Raw genomic sequence first — 23,434 nt, 5'->3', positions numbered from 1 at the left:
CCACAGAGAGCAACAGGCCTACAAACAATACAATTATTCAATTATTACACTTCACTCATAGTTAGAAAAAATTTATGGCAGATGGTAGCACTACACACAACTAGCATTACACAGAAAAAAACTTCACATCAGGTTCGCTACACATACACACACATTCCAATTTGTACGAATTCGTTAGAAGTTCCGGAGAGGAATATGTACGTGGTGCATGTCTGGTTCAATAGTAGTAGACTTCCCTGTCTAAAAAAAGCAAAAACTCATTGAATAAGTTTTGAAACAAACAGATTTGCTGTTGCAAAAAGGCTCCACGTCCTGCACTAAAAGCAATCTTTCAGTGGTAGACAAGTTAACACTTTAGTGCACAGTAGAAATAATTTAAATCCACTGTAAAATGCCATACCTTTTTTTCCAATGGAGTAGGCTTGCTTTCGATTTCAGCAGGGGTAAGATAGCGGTATAGGGGGAAAAGTTTTCCATCGAGAAAACAACTTACAAAAAATATCTGCGCTTGGCAATACTAAAATAAGAGGCTTTCAAACAGGCGAGATATGTCGTCAATGCCACTTAAGTAGTAAATAAATAAATTCAAATGAAGTAGAAAAATAACCAAAAACAATTCAAGTAATTTGTTGATTCCAGATCCCCACTGTCCGGCAAATTGCTGGAAATTCTCTCAACATTGCAGAATATCTGTGCTTGTCAATGATAAAATAAGAGGCAAGTAATTGACGGTATATCTCGTCAGTGCCACCTAAGAAGTAACATTTTCTGTGTGAATCATAATTTATCTATAAATGCGATTAATTTTATATCAAATTTATTGATTGCAGCTTCTAAAATGCATGCTTCTAGTGATAAAAACTTCTTAGGCATGTCTAATTTATTGCAGAAATGTGATCTGGTTCAACCTTATTCCCCCTTCCGGGATCTTGGGAAATTTCCGGTTGCATTTTAGGTGCGGGATCCTGGGAGAAGGACAGCTAAAGACATATCCACGTGAAAAAGCGGGGAAATAAATTCAGAAAACAAGCATTCGGTATCCATATTACACAAATTTCAATAGCATCCACCAATATCCTAAAAAATTCGAATACTGCAACTGCTTACGGAATTTAAGGATTGAAAGAAACGAATATCGAATTCAAAAATAGAGAATATATTGAACATTCCATGAGGTACCGAGAAGCAAGGAAAAAAAAAAAGGATTGGTAACCATTTACCAATGGGAATGGAAATACGGATTTGCAACGCGGAATTACTCTCTCGTAAAACAGATTTCGATCTCTGTCTGTCGACGAGAAATACTCGTGATTCTACAATAAATCCCGAGATAACTTTACATCCTCTGCTTTACAAATTACTTTGGAAATTACACATCCCCTATTGAGAATTGAATCAAGTTATTGTCTTCGAAGGCGAACGACGCGGATACAAGAATCCAAAGTTCAAAGGTATTCGGTGAATGCAAGAAACCATCTCCCAAGACGTAACCGAAGGTATTTATTTGACATTCTTAAAGTTATTAGAGATTAGTTTGCTTTATCAGAATTGTCCCGATAAGAAAACAGTAATCAATTCCGCTTTGAATGCGTATATATTGGCTTCTGAAAACAAATCTCGATTGGAAGTATTCTCCATGTTGCGCGAAATTTAAGACCCAGGATAAATTCTTTCTAGACCAGGAGTTCTTAACATATGGATCGCGACCGAAAATTGGGTCGCTGGGGAGCTTCCTCGATGGGTCGACGAACCCATTTACAGCTAGGGTTTCTTCAGCTATTAGTTATAACCCAAACTGTTTTCGTAATGGTTTCCAAGAAGGGCCGCACGAATTCACTAAGGAGCCAGGGATTCTTGAGCTATGGGTCGCAAACCCCATCTCGATTCGCAGATACTTCCGATATGGATCGAACAAATCCCCTTAGTCCTGTTATAAATGCAGTTTAAGCGTCACTGGTTTCAAAAAAACAAACAGCCCCACGGGTCGCAAGCTGATCTTGTTGATTTTGGGTCGTGGCTTAAAACGTTAAGAACGCCCCTGTTCTAGACAAATGATTTGTTATGCCTTATGTGCAGTCGAATCCCGTTATAACGAACGTCAAGACACCGGAAGAATCACTTCGTTATAAAGGAATTGCAAGTTACTTAGCATTGTTCCTATATGTTTGGGGGATTGGAAAAGTGTTCGTTTTAACGAGATTTTCGCTATAACGGTATTCGTTAAAACGAGATTTTCGCTATAACGGTATTCGTTAAAACGGGATTCGACTGTATAAGAAATTACTGTATCGGATTAGAAAAAAAAAATTCATAGCAGACTCTGGCCATGCTCACAACACATTTTTCAATTCATCTGATAACGTGCACTGCCCAGGCTCTACCGACAATTGTGAATTTTAGCCATTGTCCGGATAAGGTACTGGACGGTATCGGGTGCTTTATTGTGCATACATAAATTACAATGTATTACACGTGAGTGACCCGCGGCACAGTTCCAGATCATTTGATCATTTTTGTCGCACACGAATGGTTAGACCTACAATTAATTGCCGGTTCCGAACGGCAGTTTTGTTTTTATACTGACCGAGAGGTTGGTGCTAACCATCTGATGTGGGACTCCCTGAAGTAATATTTTTTCTGTGGTCATGTCGCCGTTTCTGTTGCACTCGTGTCAGGAAAAGTTTCTGATGAGGACGAACCGAATATCGAACTCTCGATACCTTTAAACATCGTTTGGTGGTGCAGTCCCAGATCACTTTACCGGCCCGCAGCACATTTACAGATCACTTAAATGGTTCGACACGTTTTTAAACCAGTGATTTGGGAATGTGCCGCGTGTCATTAAAATGATCTAAGAATGTGGCGCTAACATTCCCAGACATGTGACTAGTTTTCTTCTCATGGACATGTTCCGGTTGCCGCTTGAGAAAACTGCACCGCGGGTAACTTGAGTGATGAGGAACCGCACTGCGGGCCACTTAAGTGCTCTGGATCTGTGCCGCGCCTCACTCACGTGATCCGTGAATATGCCGTGGTTATTTAAGTGATCTTAAATGGGCTAAGAGCCGTTTAAGTCATGTGGAAATTTGTCGTGGGCCACTTGAGTGATCTGAATCTATGCCGCGGGTCACTTGACTATAATCTGTAAAATAACCACTTATAGTTCATTTCCACAAAACTAGGTTTGAAATCGCAGGCAGAAGAATCAGATAATTCGGAGGGCCACATTCGTCCCGCAGGTCCATAGGTTGAGCATAAGTGCTATACATTACGATTAGAGTGAACATATAGTATCGAAAAAAATGCGGGGAAATTAAGATCTTGCTAACACGGAACATTGCTAATTCTGGCTGCAACTGTTTCCAGTTGTCAGCGAAATTGCCAATTATTGCTTACTAACAGGCATTGACGGTACAAATTAAGTGCCATCGAGAGATTGCAGTGAATTAAAATGTAAGCAAAACCGACGGAGACGACGTTATGTCCGAGGTAGTTTGCGTTTCCATCGACGATCCAAGCAAAGCTGATTACCGATGTTTTAGCACCAGAAATAATTTCTAGCTCGGAAACAAGCTACCCTGGAATTAAATTTCAAGCCGAGCATCCTTCGGGGTCTAAAAGAATTTCTGATGCCCAAGCATATATTATCTAAAGCAGTGTTTCTCTATAGTTCGGTTCTCACTTTGAGGCGCAAATGCGGTCCGATTTCCGCGTTAAAAAAGGGTCGCCATAGAGAGCGACAAGCCTACAACGGTTCAATTATTCAATCATTGAAATTCACGCTAATTGGAAAAATTGATGGCAGATGACACCACTAAGCATTACACAGTAACAAACCTCACGCAAGGTTCAAAATACGTACACGCCCATTCCAACAGGTATTGTTGGAATGGGCGAGTTGGTCTCTGGTTACGTCATGAAACGTCACGATGGGCGATTCCATTCATCTTTCGGTAAAAAGTTTTTAGGGAAAAGGAGCAGGTTGGTATTTCCCGTCGGCGTATTTTAAGCTATTTTAGCGAGTTTTTTCCCGTCCTTGAGAAATGAGCCCTCCCTTCACGCGTCAAAGTCAGAGGCCAACTCAGTATACAATACCTATTCATTAGGAATTCCGCAGAGGAATCTGGAGTTGGTGTAAGTGTAGTTTTGTAGGTAGATAGAACCGCTCACAACCCCGGACTGATGTAAAGCACCTTACTTCCGTTATCTCAAAAAGAGGCAGAGTTGTGTCGGAAAAGTTAGCAGAGATTTATAGTGATGGCTCCCCTTGCCCCGTGCTCGCAACTTTAGAATCACTCGCGTCGTTCTCCCCATGAAGACAGCCATCAACGCGATGCAACGTACAAGCCATTTGACAAAAATGGGTGACTGAATCCAATGACTAGGAAGAAAAATTGCACGTGCGCCCTACGACACATAAGGGCCGAAGACCGCAGCCTGGGATTTCGAAAGAAATGTGGAAAACACTTGTGGGCAAGAAAGAAGAAGCTGTCATGTTGAAGTGGGAGAGATTTGAGAATGGTTCTGGTTTAGTAGTGGTCACCCCTTCAAGACCGGTTTTGGACAGCTCAGAATCGCGTAGCACGATGTGGACCAGCACCTCCTAGAGATAGAAAGCCTCTGCACTGCTTGCCATAAACGCCATTCATACTACCTAGCAAGTTTGCCACATTTTGAAACACAGCATCCTATTTCGTTTCTTATTTTGGCGTAGAATCTTTCTGATTGGCTCACAAATACCACATAGTGATTGGATGTGAGGCATAGAAATCGCCAATTCTGAGCCTAATCATTTCTTTTCCGCACAACGATGATACTGGCACGAGCGGGGAATTTTTTTCCCCCTGAATATTCTGAGGGAAAATGGACTACTTACTGACGTCACAAGACTGCGGAGGCCTATCTCTAGGAGGTGCTGTGTGGACCCGGTTTTGAATAAGTGTGGATGTGGTTTAATATTTGCTTATCAAATTATCTTGCGGAAGTATTTCTCTGGTACATGCAAATCGCTTGTACAATTGGATATCATAGTCCAAAAAATTGCAAATAACCGTAGTTTTCCGCCCCTCGTGATTTGTTTGCGTGAAGCGCTCTCTATTGATCAAAAATACAGCTATCAACTTTTGTAAATTTCGTCCACAAAAACAAGTTTTAGCAAAACACATTCGAAAAAGTATGATATTTTTATTTTTTTATTAATATTTGAGGTATTTGCAGACGTAAGAGTATAATGTGCTGCGATTAATGTATAGATAAATTAAATATATATATATATATATATTGAATTGTATTATAAATACATTTAAAAAGATACGAATTATTCTTAGTGTAAATTTCAGTACTCAGAAAACCTGGAGACTGCGAGTGCCTAAGCCTTAGTTTTCAAACGCGATCTAACCCATAGGATCATATGTGGCACCCGTAACTTCTACCGCCCCCTGGGGGGGGGGGGTTAATGCCTCGATTGCCGGACGAGTGCTCTGATCACTAAGCTACAGAGGAGATAGAGATTTTCCTTCGCTAGAGCGTATATATGCCGAACGGAACCGTAAAATGGACGGTGAAACCGATGAGCTAATAGCTCATGGACGACGAGCCACCAGATGGCTATAATAGAGGGACCCGGGTTCGACTCCCGGTAGAGGCAGAGATGAGTTTTTTCCTTCCTTAAAAAATTAACATCTCAAATAATAAATATCTTCACAACATCCAGTCTTCTGTATATCTTGTAAGTATATAAATGTATAATAATAGATAAAAATGAAAAACTATCGGGAAAACAAAAACACAAAAAAAGGTGGCGGGGAGTGAAGAAAACAGGAATATATATATGTGTTACGGTAAAAGAGAGCCCGAAGACCGGTAAACCTATATTACCAAGGGGAAATGGTAAAAGCCCGAAATACGCTTGTAAAGGCTTTCATTTCGGACTTTTGCCACATCAAAGTCCGTCTTTAATTAATCAGTTGATTATCATGAACTTATCAGTACCTGCCGCTCATTAATTAATAATTATAATCGTTTATTAATTACAAATAATTAATAATTGCCAAATGAATTAATTAGTCAACCTGAACTTATTATTCTCTGACGCTAACTATGTGAATCATAAATTCATTGATTTAAAGCTGTTGTTCGGAGAAAAGAGAAAAGCCCGTTTGTAATGAATCAATTTACCATCATGAATTTGTTATAGTTCCTGACGCTTATTAGTTTATACTTATAATTATTCAAAAATTATAATAAAAAGGTGATTAATTGGTTGTAGCGGGCATTGAATAATTAATAAAATGGGGACATGACAAAATAAAAAATTTCACCTAAGTTCTTATAATTATTAATAACTATCGTCATAATAAATATAAGCGTCATTTATTACTAAATTATTATAAATATCAATATCTTAATAAGCATCGGGAACATTTTTTAGTTCATGATGCTTAATTGATTCATTAAAAATGGGCTTTGTTTTGGGGAAAGACAAATGAAAACGTTCACAAGCGTATTTCGGGCTTTTACCATCTCGCCTTGGTAAAACCTAGGTCTTACCAGTCTTCGGGCTTTTACCGTAAGATATATACGAACAAATAGTTTGATAAGTCATGAATTGCACAGATATTGCTTTTTATTGGTGAATCTGGTGTATGCATAGAAATTAGTGCGTAATCATGATCATTAAAAAAAATCTACCTTTAATTCCCTATTCATTAGAGTTTGGGACGAATATTCGGCTACTATTTCGCATTCAGCCCGTCTTCTGAATATTCGGTTCGGCCAAATAATGCTTAAGTATTCGACAGAATATCTGCGTATGAGTACATCGAACTAGTTTTAAAAAATTATGTTGATCGGAATTTTTCCCCCTAAATTTAAAATTTACTGATTGTATTTTATTGTGCGGTGTACATCCCTTCCTGTGAGAAATGTTATGTCAGGAATTCCTCGGATAAGAGAAAAATGACACTGAAAATAGAATCCTACTGTAATAAAAGGTGGAGATGAGCATGGAATCACACAAGTTCACTGAAGGATGTGACCTATACAAGATATGTACAGTTGAACCTCTCGATAACGGACGTACATGGCACCAAAACACTTGTCCGCTAACGGGGAGTGTCCGCTGTTGAGGAGGTACGATATACAGTGGAACCTCATTTGCACGACTTTCACATTTATACGGCGTTTGGCTTCGATCGCAATTGGTTCCTATGTGTGTTAGACTAGAAAAGTGATACACCGGTGCTTATACATTATCATTAATCGTCTCGATATATACAGGGTGATTATAAAAAAACTATCCCGACATATGGGCCCCTAACTATCATACCATTCACAGAAACTGAATGAAATTTTGGCATAAGGTATTTTGAGGTATGCGCTCAAGAATGATATGGAAAACAACAGTGTCACTCTAACAGTTACGGTTACAGTGAGAAAATTTCGAAAATACCAAATGGCAACACCAAGTTTTTTGAATTGGAATGTGATCTCCATTGTGAAAAACCCTAAATAGCGTTCGAACGGCAACTGTAGCATGAAAATCACAGGCGGTAGATAGGCTAAAAGTGAGAACAACCAATAAGGAAAGAGAAGCAGCATAAAATAAAGCATTTTATTGTGTTTCACAAATTTTCCACATGACCTTGTGGAGGACTAATCAGGCTGGGATCGAAGAAACGGTGTGACGAATGAAACGAACATTAATGCTCTGGTGCACGGCAAAGTCCTTTTTACTTTTTCCTTGCCTAGCTCCGGGGATTTTCGTGCTACAGGTGCCATTCCAACGCTATTTAGTGTTTCTCAGTATGGAGATCGCATTCCAATACAAAAAACTTGGTGTTGCCATTTGATATTTTCGAAATTTTCTCACTGTAACCGTAACTGTTAGAGTGAAACTGTTGTTTTCCATATCATTCTTGAGCGCATACCTCAAAATACCTTATGCCAAAATTTCATTCAGTTTCTGTGAATGGTATGATAGTTAGGGACCCATATGTCGGATAGTTTTTTTATAATCACCCCGTGTATATATATATATATATATATACATGATTAAATTTTACTACATTTATCACTTTTACCGGAGATTATGCATAATTTCCAAATAAAGTTGGAAAGTCTGATAAATTTGGAAAAATTTATAACCTCTTTCTTCCCTTCATTAAACCAATTAATCATTATTTTTACCCGTACATGATACGTGCACTATACATATTTTGGAATAAAAATAAAAATTAAATTCAAATAAGTGTGAAAATAAAATAACATCCATAATTACATTATCAGTCTCGTAATATTGGCTGTCTTCACACGTATCAACAAACAATACCAACATTACCATTCGAATTCACCGTCTTGAACCATAGCTATGTTCAGTTAAGCAAGTAATTAATTGATGGATTATCATATTTACCAATACGAGAGCATTTTGATAATACATAATCACCGTTGAATATGATAAATTCTCGATTTATGGACAAAAGTTCCATAGAGTTCGGAAAAAAAAATAGTTTGACTGATTTTACTGTCCGCTATCTCTCCGTTAACGGGGAGTGAAATACATTTAAGCCCTATTCCACGGGACTGGGGATTAGAAAAGTGTCCGTTAATGGAGATTGAACTGTATTGAGCTACTGAAATAGGCAAAAAGGGCAAAGAATATCTAGAAAAGGAAAATAATTGTTGAAATTTCTTAGATTTAAAATTGGCAAAAAGTGTTACAAAAAAATTGTTTCCGTAAGTAGTGGTGAAATACAATATATCATTATTAAGTTTGATTGTATCATGGCAATAAAAATCGTTCAATTACCAGTTTTTTAATATTTATTTAAATAAATTGCATAATTAAAATTCAATAACAATCATTTGATGTAACCAATAATTACTAATAATTTAAATTAAAAACACCAATTTTATTTATAATTATGATGAATTTTAAGAAAATTAATATTCGGAATTTGGTCAAAACATTAGCCGAATATTCGATAAAATCACTATTTGTCCCATTCTCTAATATTCATGCACTAGACACACGTTGAATTCCTCAGTTCAATGCAATGCATAATATAGGTAGAGAAATGATCGATAATGGTGGGGATTGAATTATGATGGCACGAGTAATCAGATGTTATTTTGGAGATACATATAATGCCCTCTCTCTACTCTACGAATAATTGTACCAGAAAATTCTCGAACCAACCGGTTGATAAAATTTTTATACTACGTGAGCATCAAAATCACAGAATAACTCGAGGTTTTAGTAAACCCACCGGAAGGTTCAAGGGCATTGCATAAGCTACAGAGAGTCATTTTTCTCCCATGAAGTAAAATTACAAAAAATCTACCCATGAAACGAATTTTACATGTATGGGCTTTATTTTCTGCCCAGGGGCTTCAATAATTCGGGGGGGGGTGGGGGTCTTCGAATGCATATCTTGCGATATTTGGTGTTTTGTTCATGTGTTATACCTTCTATAAATTTCGATCGAAAAATCAAATCAACATGATCGTTTTGGGAGAAACGTATCGTTTTCGTATTTCGTTCGTATTCGTTTTCTGTGTGATTATTCGCGTTCAGTTCTTGTAAAATATGTTCATATGTTTGTTCATATATATATCATATTTTGTAATATATATATGAACCACATAATCGTATAAATTTAATCTGATTGTTACTCAATAGCCGTGCGATGAGTTCCGATACATATGCATATTTTTTTAAATCTTTGTAGTGTTATATGAAGTACCCAGTTTTACCGTAATATTACATTGATTTACGCGCGTAGTGCTTTCAATTTTTGCATGGTTGGAAGATAACCTGCAGCAGAGATATAATTATGTGTTAACGTATTCTGTCTTAACTACACGTGGGATTTTAACTGTAACATGAACACACCAAATTTGATTCTTCACGCATAATGTTGGAGTCGAAAGATCACGTACACTTTGACTGTCGACGTGTAGTATAGAGGGTGCATCGCAAGCGAGGTACGACGTTTTACTGGTGAACCGTTGATCTTCTCGAGGTATACTTCCATTTATAAAAAGTTTCCAAATAACGCATAGTACTCATATATGTCATTCCTGTGTTTCAAGTGGTTGTATATGTTATTAAAATGAAAGAATTAAGTTTCTCTGTAGTCTGTATGTGCCCCGAAACCCATCTAGAAAGTTGTCCTGTCTCTCTTGATGCCAACAAACAAATTCCATGTCTATGTGCAATATTCACCGGGATATTCGAATTCGAAAAATGGAACAAAGTTGGGACTAAAATAGCTAAGTGCGGAAAAACCGTTTTACCCGCATTTAACTCTTTTTTTTTTCTTTCTAAAACTTCCCGTTTTTCCAATTCCAATATCTCGATTCAGATATTGCATTTAGAAACATGGAAGTTTTTCGTTGGCATCAAGCCAGACAGAGCAACAATTCTAATTGGGTTTTGAAGCACACGGGGACTGTATAATAATGTTTATAATGTAACTTTAATGTTTGTAATCTAATAATGTTTATAATTTTTGTTAATTGCATTTTTAATTGGGTTGTTGTATTTTTCAAATACGACATTCGTATTTTTATGGGCATCTTTTTCTCAGCCACCGCGTTGGGTATTTTGCCTGTTGTGACTTTGTATTTGTATAAAAAGTTAAATCTCTTATTTCAATACCTATACAACCCCTTGCAACATGAATGACATATCTGAGTACTACACGCTGTTTGGAAACTTTTTCTAATTTTAAGTGCGCCTCTAGGATCAACGGTAGTAAAATGCCATAACCCGTTTGCTATGCTCCCTGTATATTAGTCCATTAAATCTGGCCAACACTGGCTATTCACGCAGCGTGTTAATTTCATTGCACCGGATGTATGTCAAATAATTCTCATTACCAGGGAGTTATTATTACCAAAAAATTACTGGTCTTTTAATTCAAACCAGTATTTATCGCTAAATAAACGCTACAGCGTGTTTTTTAAAAATCCTGAATCAAAGAAAATAAAAATTTTTTCATTGATTATTCATTATTGAAAATAATCAAAAACTACACTAAACTTCATAAAAAACCAAACAACGCTATACCAAAATTCAAGACTGAATTATAATTTACGTATTCGGAATATTAACACCTATTTTCAGCCAATGTCATTGAATCTATTATTAACTCGAACTAAAATTTTCGTGATATGGCTATTTGAATGACAGAAAAGGGATTCGATTTCGTATATCGTGTGGAGATAGAAATCCTATATGTCACGGTATTTTACTACACTTGAAAATTTCGTTTCATCAAGATTGAAGGGGGGGGGGGCTGAAAACATTTCGGGCATGAGTGAATTCCTGAATAGAGGGGTTTTGAAGGTAATAAAGAACTAAAAATTTTAGGAATATGCTTGTTTTTATTTTAAAATTTCATATACGTCTAACATTAGCCACCTTCAAAGTTATTTGCACTATATCATTATTTACTGACCTCGTGTATACCCTCTTGCACGTACACATCTTGAATCAGGTGTTTTCTTTACACGTGAGACCTACGTTGCACAGATGCCTCTTAATAATATAACTGGAGCTATAGTTATTCGAAGATATATATACAAATGGGTAGAATAGTATTTCCAGTCGTGTAGAGAGGCTTCAGAACAGTTCTTGAAACGGCCGTCTTAAATACGCACAGTAAAGAAGAAATGTGCGAAATTATTTTGGTTGCTCATAATACGAGAGATTTTTTGTACATGCGTCAAGACCGGAACTATAGGGCATCTGCACCCTTCCGGAATAGGTTGAGGCAAATTTTGGAAAGAGCGCAAAGCAATATTATAAAATTATCCAGTTTTAGTGTGGTGAGGCCGATAATACCATTTGCTTCTTTCACAAAAATCCTAATTACGTCCCCGGCACGAGTTATGTGATATAACATACGTATATCTAATTAACTTCAAAACACTAAAATCTCGTGCACGATTTCCAAAGAACCTTCACATTCAATTTAAATAATAGCAGGGTGAGCGAAAACACGACTAAAATTACTAAAATAATTTGCAACGTAACATTTATAGTTGCAATGTAAAGCGATGAGCATTATAATCGAGTTGAGTTTTGTTCGAGATAAAGGAGACGAACGCACTTCGGCTATGAGCAAATGTCTTCACGGGGCAAAAATAAGAGGTTTCGAAACTAATAAAGTCATGAAAACTGTATAAGTGTGCTTGCTTTTATTTCAAAATACGTCTAACATAGATCTAAAATTATTTGCTCTATTTCATTAGTTCGATCTCGCGTAAACCCTCTCATCTAGCACGGATATTGAATCAGTGCAGTGTGGTCTTTACCCATGGGCCCACTCGGGCACGGTGCCCCATCGGGGCCTCCTAATAATATCTAAAACTAAGTTATTCGAGAATATTTAGTTATATTGGTAGGCTAGTAATTTCAGTGGTATAGGGGCTTTCAGAACATTTTTCCTAGACACCCCCGATATTCCCGAAACGGTGCTCGGTTTTGAAAATGCACATGTCAAAAATTATTTTGGTTGTTCCGGATACGAAAGCTTTTATTGTCCATGCTTCGAGACCGGAACTAGAGGGCAACAAACTTTGGAGGAGGTAAATTTAGACAGAACGAAAAACAATTGTAAAATTATCAAATTTTACAGTGGTGGGATCGGCATAATCTCATTCGCCACCCCCACAATAATTACAGTTACGGTGCTGGCATGCGTTATTGGATAATAATCTCTAACTTTGAGTAATTACTATGAAAAACTAAAATATTCGATTTCCAAAGGATCTTCTCACACGCAATTTAAATAAATAGCAGCGTCACCGAAAGCATGACTGAAATAGATTTTAACATATTTATAGCTCCAAATATTTTGTGACAAAATTAATTTTTATTTCCACTGAAGCCACCGTTAATTTAAGGCCGGGGGGGGTGGGGAGTGTGTGCACGATCGTGGTTTCCTATGATTTCTTATGGGGAAGTTATGGGTCTTTAAGATACAAATTAAAAAAAAATTTTCACTTTAAGCCCCAATTTTGTGAATATTTTCGTACAATTTGAAGAAAGCTTTTAAGATGGACGAGAGCAGTTAGTTGTTGAATTTTTTTTTTTTTTTTCAAATTTCAACCTCAACATGCAACATGTCAAAAATCGCAAAAATTTACCCATACATTGTGATATTTTTTTAAGTGTCATTTTCGAGAGGAATTCTCTAGTTAAAGCATGTAACATCAGTTTTAAGTAATTTGAATAAGCTTTTTTGTTTCATAAAAAATATTCCTTATCTGATATTAGAAAAGAACATTTCAATGGTAAACATTAGCATATATATAATGCCTGCCAGAGAGGTTTATATTAAAATATTAAAACAAAAAATATTTCTAGTACGGGTAGAACAAAAACGCAGTTTCATAGTATTTGAAAATTGAAAAAAATACACAAAAATGTGCTTTTAGGCAATATTTCGTCCACTAAACCCCCTTAAACATTCAAGGTACTAGGCTACAACAATTCGAAATTTTCAGAGAAATTATAGATAGAATAACCTAAGAATAAAAAAAAATTAATAAGTACTCACTCTGTGGCATCGACTTCTATGTCATCCATTCTGGAACCACTTGAAGGCAACGTAGCCAATATCACGACCAGTGCCAGAGCCACTGTAACAGCTAAAGCGCTCCAGCTACCAAGCCGGCTTACATTGAAATCTCCGAAAATCATATTTTTTTATTTTCAGTAAATCTTCTCTCTCAATTTCCACCGAGATGATCCGAAACAACACATTCACGACGAAGTAATAACCAATGTTACCAAAGTCATAGGAAAAAACAACAAAATTCTAAAAATCAGTTTTCTTATAAAAACGATCCTGCACTGAAATATTTACACAGTTGATACTATTTCTATTCAAAGCCGCATCCACAAACACACACACAAAGTACCGTATATTTTCAACAACAAAAAAATTAAATAATTCACTGTGTAATAGTCACGTAACCGAAGAAACGGTCGGTGTTTTCTTTGGGGGGAAAAACGAAACGTTTCTTCAGCAATGTGGAGAAAATATTATGTAATGTTTTCTCCAAACGTAAGGATAGAGAGAGAGAGAGAGAGACGCACACGGGAATGGAAGAAGCCGCCGCCGAATTCTATTTCGGCCTAAAAAGACACTCTCACACACGCACACAACGATCTCACTACTACTACTATTATTATTTTACTCTCCTTATATATATTATTTTTATTTCTTTTTCCCGGTTCCGAAGGACCCAAAAATTTCGGAGCCCCTGCTGTCGTTCCGGCGTCTGGCAACGTAATGGCAGTTTTCCAGCAAGGCGAGGTCTTCGGATGCCGGGCTGTGATTGGTTGATGCTGGTCATGTGACGGATCTGTGATGCTGCGGGGATGTTGCGCACTGGGATTTGTTCGGCTGAGAGTTGATTTTTTTATTTTTTTTTTGCTTTCTATTTTCTGTTCTTTTGCCTTAACGTCCCTTTTTCTTTCTTATGTTCTCTTTCTTTCTCTATTTTTATTTGGTGTATCTTTTAACTCATTTTTATTTTTAACATTTTTATTTTATTCATTTTCTTTTTTGGTCCTTATCCCTTTTTTTTACGGTCTTTCGGCTGTCAGTACAGTAGGGAAGCGTTTCCCGATCTGTGGCCCGCGGTGATGTCATGTGTCAGTGTTTCCAAAGCTGTTTTTTTTTTTAATATCGCGGACCCCTCTTGCAAAAATCAAAGCGCCACGGACCCCTTCCCATATTGACGGCCAATGCTTCGCGAAACTCCGCGTTTTCAAACTTCGGTCAATTTCAAGCCCACTACAGGGCCGTCATTTCAACTTTTTCCGGGGGGGGGGCAAAGCACATGTACGCAATGTATGTACATATATATATACATTGAGTATATATACATTGAGTACATGTGCTTTGCCCCCCCCCCCCCACTGGACGGCCTTGTAGTGGGCCCCGGCTGTTGAAAATACACTAATATATATACAGGGTGATTATAAAAAAACTAACCCGACATATGGGCCCCTAACTATCATACCATTCACAGAAACTGAATGAAATTTTGGCATAAGGCATTTTGATGTATGCGCTCAAGAATGATATGGAAAACAACAGTGTCACTCTAACAGTTACGGTTACAGTGACAAAATTTCGAAAATATCAAATGGCAACACCAAGTTTTTTGTATTGGAATGCGATCTCCATTGTGAAAAACCCTAAATAGCGTTCGAACGGCAACTGTAGCATGAAAATCACCGGCGGTAGATAGGCTAAAAGTGAGGACAACCAATAAGGACAGAGAAGCAGCATAAAATAAAGCATTTTATTGTGTTTCACAAATTTTGCACATGACCTTGTGGAGGACTAATCAGGCTGGGATCTCAGCCGAAGAAACGGTGTGACGAATGAAACGAACATTAATGCTCTGGTGCACGGCAAAGTCCTTTTTACTTTTTCCTTGCCTAGCTCCGGGGATTTTCGTGCTACAGGTGCCATTTCAACGCTATTTAGTGTTTTTCAGTATGGAGATCGCATTCCAATACAAAAAACTTGGTGTTGCCATTTGATATTTTCGAAATTTTCTCACTGTAACCGTAACTGTTAGAGTGGCACTGTTGTTTTAAATATCATTCTTGAGCGCATACCTCAAAATACCTTATGCCAAAATTTCATTCAGTTTCTGTGAATGGTATGATAGTTAGGGGCCTATACGTCGGGATAGTTTTTTTTATAATCACCCCATTTTTAGTGTATTTTCAACAGCCGGGGCCCCTAAATGACGGGCCTGGCCCACTGCCTATCTCCATAAAGTCCTTTTTTTTTAATAATTGACGTATGATTAACAATTGAAGTGATGAATTACGCATTTACAGCACTAAATGTGACATTCACGCGATTTTAGTGAATGAAAATTTTCCGCGGACTCTTTACAAAATAGACCATACGTTGAAAAAACATTGGCGCAGGTCAAGGGTTCTCATCCTTTAGGAGAGAGTGCGCGCCACTTTTCATTGGTCTGAAAATGTGTCGCGGGACACTTTAGTGATTTGGAACTGTGCCGCGACCTGTGGTCCGCGATGATGTCATAGGTCAGTGTTTCCTTTTCGTTATCGCGAGCTTCATGCTGTGAAGATCAAGGTACCACGGAACCATCCCCTCCCTGTAGTGATGGCAATGCTACGTGAACCACCGGTGGTACAGGCCAATTTCAAGTCCCCTCCCACCCCAATAAATAGAAATGTTTTCTTTTTTACTATTTGAATATCTGTAAAAATTTAAATCAGAAATTACGATTTTACATCAATAAATAAATGTTATTTATGCAATGATGGTGAATGAAAATGATTACACGGACACCTTACAAAGTATTCACGGACCCCGCAGGGGTTCACCGTCCACAGGCTTAAAAACATTCACATAGATCAAGGGTGTTCAGCCTTCAGGAGAGTGCGGGCTACTTTATTGGTTTTGAAAACGTAACGCGGGCTACTAAAATGACCTGTAAGTGTTCCCGAATCTTTTGAATCGATCAGTAAACGTTCCGCGGATCACTCGAAGCGATCAGTAAATGTGCCGCTGATCACTTGTAAACGTTCTGTGGATCACTTGAGTGATCTGGAAATTTATCACGGGCCACCTGAGTGAATCTGGAACTGCACCGCGGTTGCTCAAAGACTTTGGAACTGTGCTGAATGTAAGGGCCGCTTGAAGAGCATCGTGGACCCCTGGGATTAGTGATTTTTCTGAGGCCTCTTCTTCCCTTGAGGACACCGGGCCGTTCCTGGGTGGGCGCATGCGTTAAGACGGTACTACCGCAGGTCACTTAAGTGATCTGTAAATGTGCCGTTGGTCACTAAGTGATCTGGGAATGTGCAGCGGGTTACTTAAGTGATGTAAAACTACACCGCGGGCTCCTTAAATTTAAATTTGTAAATGTGCTGAGGGACACTCACAAGCGATCTGTGGGTATGCTGCTGGCTACTTAAGCGATCTATGAATATGCTACGGGTCTCTGAAGCGGTGGTTCTCAACCTGTGCTCCGGGTTGCCCTTAAGGTACTGTGTGCACTTCTCAGAGGCTCCAAAGCCACTCGTGGAAAATAAAATAAATCAGTAAATTTGATGAAAAAAAATAAGGGGAAAAAAAGAAGCTTACGGGATCTCTCTGACACAAAAAATATATATATTTTTTAGAGATATAGTTCCACGAGGAAAAATATGTTGCAGTTGAGCATCGTTTCTCAACCTTTTTTGGCCCATGGGCCCACCCCTTTGAACCATATTTTTTTTTCGAGGCCACCTGTCCTCACCTTCCTGGAGCGGGACCTTTTCTACTCATTGAATTGAATTTAGTCTAAACTAAATTTTTATAATGAACAAAATTTTTGTATGTAAGATCGGTCTTGGGAACCCCTGAGCCTTGCAGGAATCCAGACGGGGATGGGGGAGGGGGAAGGATTGATAATCCCTCCCAAGAGCCGAATTAAATGAGAAAAATAGATCTTTGTAAAATATGGACCTATACAATAAGACTATACACTCGGACATCACCCTGAGTCCGAGTCTGGTCTGGGCTACAGATCAGTGAGCTTCCGCATTGGGGGGGGGGGGGGCTCTTCGCATGGCTTCTCAACATCATGAGTCCCCGTGAAAAGAGATGTTCTGGGGCTACGTATTTACCAGGAAGTAACAGTTTGCATATTTATATCCGTACATACACTCGAAAATTCACAGTACCAGATTTCATCAAGTAGGTCCCTTATGGACATGAGACTTCAGGCCATGGGCCTACGAATAAGGATGATCGTTCAATGGACAGCTCTGCAGTATGCTCTAAATATAGCCACATTTCTTTCCTATTACATTTCACTTGAAAGGTTTGTTTATTCACAGCTCTCTGTGCCCCCTTCACAATTTTACCCAGTTCCCTTCTCATCTGATTTTCACCCGTGTGGCACCTCCTTAGAATAACCCATGACCACAGGAGGGCCCATAGGGGGGATGAACCCCTGCAGTAGAGCCTCGATAGTCCGAATACGCGAGTGCACAGAAGAAAACGATTGCTGCCGCAGGGATTCCCCACACCGAGTGGTTAGCGCACCAACATCCCGGTGAGTATAAAAAGGCGAAAAGGTCGAACTCTGACTTTCGGAATTGGCAGTAAATTGCAGGTCCTTTCCTAATTCGCCCTCGCGTGTGCATAAAATGACCGTGGTTCGACAAAAGTGGCCCTTACTTACATCAGCAGTTCTTAACCAAGTGTTCGCGGATTTCTTTGGGGAGTTCTCACAGAGGACAGCGGGCTACCAAAAGTTGAGAATCACTGCAAATGCACATAACAACAAATATCGGGCACGCACCCCTCTTGGCTTCCATTGACTGAAACTTCTAGTAATAAAGTGCAAAGACTGTCCTTATCAGACGCGGGGCCGGGGAGAAAATAATTTCGGGGCTCCTTAGCCCCGATTTTGTATGTTTTGGGGGGGGGGGATCGGTATCCAAAGTTGATTATGCATTACCACAGAATAAACAGGAATGCTGAAAAATATCTGTTTATAAATGAAAATTCAGAATAAATCAAAAAGAAATTCCAGAATTGATGAAAATTCAGAATTGATTTGAGAAAAAATTTCAGAATTGATTTGAGAAAAAATTTCAGAATTGATTTGAGAAAAAATTTCAGAATTGATTTGAGAAAAAATTTCAGAATTGATTTGAGAAAAAATTTCAGAATTGATTTGAGAAAAAATTTCAGAATTGATTTGAGAAAAAATTTCAGAATTGATTTGAGAAAAAATTTCAGAATTGATTTGAGAAAAAATTTCAGAATTGATTTGAGAAAAAATTTCAGAATTGATTTGAGAAAAAATTTCAGAATTGATTTGAGAAAAAATTTCAGAATTGATTTGAGAAAAAATTTCAGAATTGATTTGAGAAAAAATTTCAGAATTGATTTGAGAAAAAATTTCAGAATTGATTTGAGAAAAAATTTCAGAATTGATTTGAGAAAAAATTTCAGAATTGATTTGAGAAAAAATTTCAGAATTGATTTGAGAAAAAATTTCAGAATTGATTTGAGAAAAAATTTCAGAATTGATTTGAGAAAAAATTTCAGAATTGATTTGAGAAAAAATTTCAGAATTGATTTGAGAAAAAATTTCAGAATTGATGGAATAAAATATTTCAGAATTGATGGAATAAAATATTTCAGAATTGATGGAATAAAATATTTCAGAATTGATGGAATAAAATATTTCAGAATTGATGGAATAAAATATTTCAGAATTGATGGAATAAAATATTTCAGAATTGATGGAATAAAATATTTCAGAATTGATGGAATAAAATATTTCAGAATTGATGAAAATTCGGAATTAATGAGAGAAAAAATCCCAGAATTGAAAATATGTTTGACATATGTGTATAATTTTTGTAACTTCCATTACAACAAGCGTGGGGCCCGGTGCGACCGCACCTATCGCACACCCCCCAAGGGCGTCTCTGAAAAGGAGTTGGATATTGTTATCAAGTGTAGAGAGAGCCCGAAAAAGGACTCCTATTCACGCACACACACAAACATTCCTGTCCCTATATTTTTCTAATCTTCTAATGGTCCTCGGCAATTCTTACGGGAAATGGTGCGAGGAGTCCATTTTAACAAATAGTCTGTCCCAGATTTCCCATCTTACACAATCACGACGAAAGCCTTCGTTATTCCCAAACGTGCATTTTAATACTAGTACTTGCAGATCCACTATTTCGTAAATGAAAGTTTTATTTGGCAAAGTACACAGTGCACGCCACTTAATGTGATCACATCGAAACTCAGGGTTTCTGATAAAAATAACCGATTGATAACTATTTCCGAAAAAAAAAAATCCCAAGTAAGTACGATGACCATATGTCCCGTTTGGTGTTGAACGCGATGTATGAAAACATGGCAAATCCGTTTTTTTTTCCACATAACATGTTTCTAAATGTTAAATTGTGTAATTTTTTTCGGTTGTTATAAAACTGGATTTTTACCCCTCCCCTTTAAGCTAAAATCCTTTTTCCTATTCAGAAATTCTAACAATGGAACTGTCTAATGCAGCGGTATTCAATGTATAGCCCAGGGGCCACATTTGGCCTACCGATCGCTCTCAGAAAATGGTTGAAAACATTGAAAAATGATTGATTCTAGAGTTAATGAAAGAGATAATTACTAAATTTAGGAAATAATTTCGGAATTGATAAACGAAATACTTTCGGAATAAATAAATGAAATAATTGGAGAAAAATTGAACAGAATAATTCTAGAATGAATGAAATAAATAATCATAGAATAAATGACAGAAATAATTTTCTAAAATATATGAAAAAAAAATGATTCCGAAATTAATGAAAAAATTCCATAATAAATGAAAGAAATAATTTCAGGATGAATGCGAATAATAATTCCAGAATAAATGAAAGAAATAATTCAGGAACAAATTGATGAAAGAGAAGAAATAATGAAAGAAATAAATAATTTTGGAATTTTTGAAACAAAATAATTTTGGAATTTTTGAATCAAAATAATTTCAGTTATTGAAAAAAATAACTTATTAATTGATGAAAGAAAGAATTTCGTAATTTCAGATAGAAATTATTTCGCAATAAATATGAGAATATTTACATAATTATTGAAGAAAAAAAATTTCAAAACTAATCAAATTGATAATTAATAATATATTATAATTATCTTATAGAATATAGATTAATTTCTATTATTAATTATCAATTATAATCAAATTGATAATTAATAATAGAAACAATTTCAGAATAAATAAAAGTCTTCAATTATTTTTTTCCGTATTTAACTCAGGGCCCAAATGGCCCCTTCCATCAACTCTTTCAACAGCAATCACGAGGTATCTCGTCAAAACTTGATCTGTTTTATTTCCGCCACCTCGAAATATCTCGTCTTCTACAAACGCGCTGAAGTTGTTTTTACCGTAAACATGTTTTTCATTCCATCCCTCTGCAATCAATCAACTGACTGCGGCCGGAGTCAGCCGTCATTCAGACTACCTAGAAATTTTGCCACATTTTTAACCGCAGCATCCTATTTCGTTTCTTCTTATTTTGGCGTAGAATCTTCCTGGTTGGCTCACAAACACCGCATGGTGATTGGATACGGGGCATAGAAATCGCCAATTCTGAGCCCGATCATTTCTGTTCCGCAGAATGATGACACTCTGTATCGTTCCAATTTTAGTATATGTACTGCCGAAGCGAGTACAGAAGAGATACTGTACAGAAGATACTGTACAGAAGAATGATGATACTGGCACGAGCAGGCAATTTTCTTCCCTGAATATTCTCAGGTAAAATGGACTTCTCGCTGACGTCACCAGCAGAGTGCGGAGGCCTTCTATCTCCAGGAGGTGCTGAGTCAGCTCTTGTTTAAGGTTGGATAAGAGAAGGAGCGGGAAAAGGAGGCTGTGTGTGTTTTTCTCCATTTCTTTCAGCACTGTAAAGACATATTCGTTCTGTATAAAAAAAATAGTACAAAAATATTTTTTTTTCCAAAACGAAGTATTGCTCTTCCTAGAAAGCCACACACGCCATGGTAGGCGTTTTTTGCATCGTAGTGAGGGAAATAAAAACAATGGGTGAAGTCAATTTTCTTTTTTTGGGGGTAGGAAGCAGTTATCAGCTCGCAATTGGGAAAAAATATTTCAAAAAAGATGGCAATTTGTGAAAATTCCGTAATTTCAAATGTGACAATTACAATGTGGATCAGGAAAATTAAAAAAAACCACTAAAAGGGTTAAGACATCACTAAATTACATGAACTGGTGGCCCGCGGGCTTCATTGGAAGTTACAATTTGGCCCGTCGTGTCTGAAAAGTGAATGGCGAGATAGCCCTGGTCGATAAGACACTCGCCTAAAGTACCAAAGAATGTTCAGAGGTGTCGCGAGTTCGATACCCGGATCGTTCTTGTCAGAAACTTTCCTTTACAACAGAAACGGTGACATGACCACAGATAAACATTGCTACCGAAGGGAATCTCACATTGAGTGGTTAGCGCACCAACCTCTCGGTGAGAATAAAAAAAGGCTGCTGTGCTCGAAATCGGCAATAAATTTGTAGGTCCTGGTCTAATTAGACCTCATTCAACCTTAGTTTCTAAATATGCGGATTGAAAGGAGTGGAAACTTTTGAAGGAAAACAATTGATAACATAAACCGAAGTCGTGATAACCACAGACGAATTTGTTCCCATGTTATGATATTGGTAATTTCCGTACTTGATGAAATTGATAACAATAGATGAATTGAAATATTATCAGTGATTCCAATAAGCGGCTTGTACTGTATTTTCTTACATACTGCAATTTTGTATCAATCGATTTACCTACGAGCGAGTAATCGCAATTTTTGCAGATATTTCTTCAATTTATGGAAACCAGTTTCATGTTCAAAAAGTTAATCAGATCAGGGGTCTTTTCAGTTCGTAGCTCATAAACCAAATGTCTGGAACTATTTGCGGACAACTTGTGTCCCGTATTACGGGACATACCAGTAATTTTCGTTGATTTGGTTTTTTTTTTAAATTGGTCTCGTTTTTTCCAACGATAATATTGAATTTGTAATATTTACTAAAGTCATTAAAACACACTCATACGAGGAGTTTTCATAATATAAATTATATTTTGATGATCATGGCAAAAATTATAAATAGCCATCTCATACATTTGTCAGGTTTATGTTTTGTCCTCAATTTTATTGGGATTTTAATTACCACTGGAGCGATTATGCCTACTTCTGACAATGTTTTGAGGACAATTGGCGATGCCCCTTATTTTACGATTTTATTATTTTAGATTCCAGTTTACCGAATTTAGTTTTTGTTTGGTTATATTATGGAAATTTCCTTTCAGCCACCTCGTTGGGCGATTCACTTGCTTTGGTTATTTCATTTGTATTTTCTCATTGAAATATGGTCATCAGATCATTTGAATATTTTTTACGTGAAATACATTTTTGTTTACTGCAAGTTTTAGCAGCTTTTCATTTCTACATCCTTCAGCAATCCCAGCAGCAATTAGCAAATTGCATTTGAAGCAGTAAATTGAAGGTTTTATCAAAATTCTGTGATATATCTCGTATTTAGGATCGGAATTTCCTGCATTCTTTCTCCCCGATGGTATATAGTGAGCCTAACTATTAAGATATAATTTTATTTCAACTCATACGGATGTTACTATACAACGAATTACCACGGGTGAATAACTTTATCAAGTCTGCCTGCGGACCACCTCTGGCCCGCGGATCACAGGTCGAGAAACGATGGTGTATTGTATAAGACTTGTCACACATAACACGCGTGCCCCGAACAAAAGGTGCGTCCTCAAGGTCGCTAGTAAAAAATGGAACCAGGTCTATTTTTTTGCGTGTTT

General features: G+C 37.2%; 1 protein-coding gene across 4 annotated transcripts in view; it reads right to left on the bottom strand.

The window, feature by feature from the left end:
• LOC149087910 (voltage-dependent calcium channel subunit alpha-2/delta-3-like) overlaps window positions 1-13,803 on the bottom strand; it is a 323,210-nt gene extending 309,407 nt beyond the window's left edge. For all 4 annotated transcript variants that reach the window (XM_089242629.1, XM_089242612.1, XM_089242620.1 and 1 more), the window contains exon 1: window positions 13,572-13,803. In XM_089242629.1, the coding sequence (XP_089098755.1) occupies window positions 13,572-13,714 (143 nt within the window). In that variant the 5' untranslated portion in view covers window positions 13,715-13,803. The remainder of the gene's footprint in view (window positions 1-13,571) is intronic.
• Window positions 13,804-23,434: the final 9,631 nt, after the last annotated feature.

Source organism: Pholcus phalangioides, unplaced genomic scaffold (genome assembly GCF_987345545.1).
Source record: "Pholcus phalangioides strain wild (caught in Gottingen) unplaced genomic scaffold, Ppha-v1.0 ptg000003l_1, whole genome shotgun sequence".
Lineage (NCBI taxonomy): Eukaryota > Metazoa > Arthropoda > Arachnida > Araneae > Pholcidae > Pholcus > Pholcus phalangioides.
Note: the sequence above shows the minus strand (reverse complement) of the source record. Positions and strands in the feature narration are given on the sequence as shown.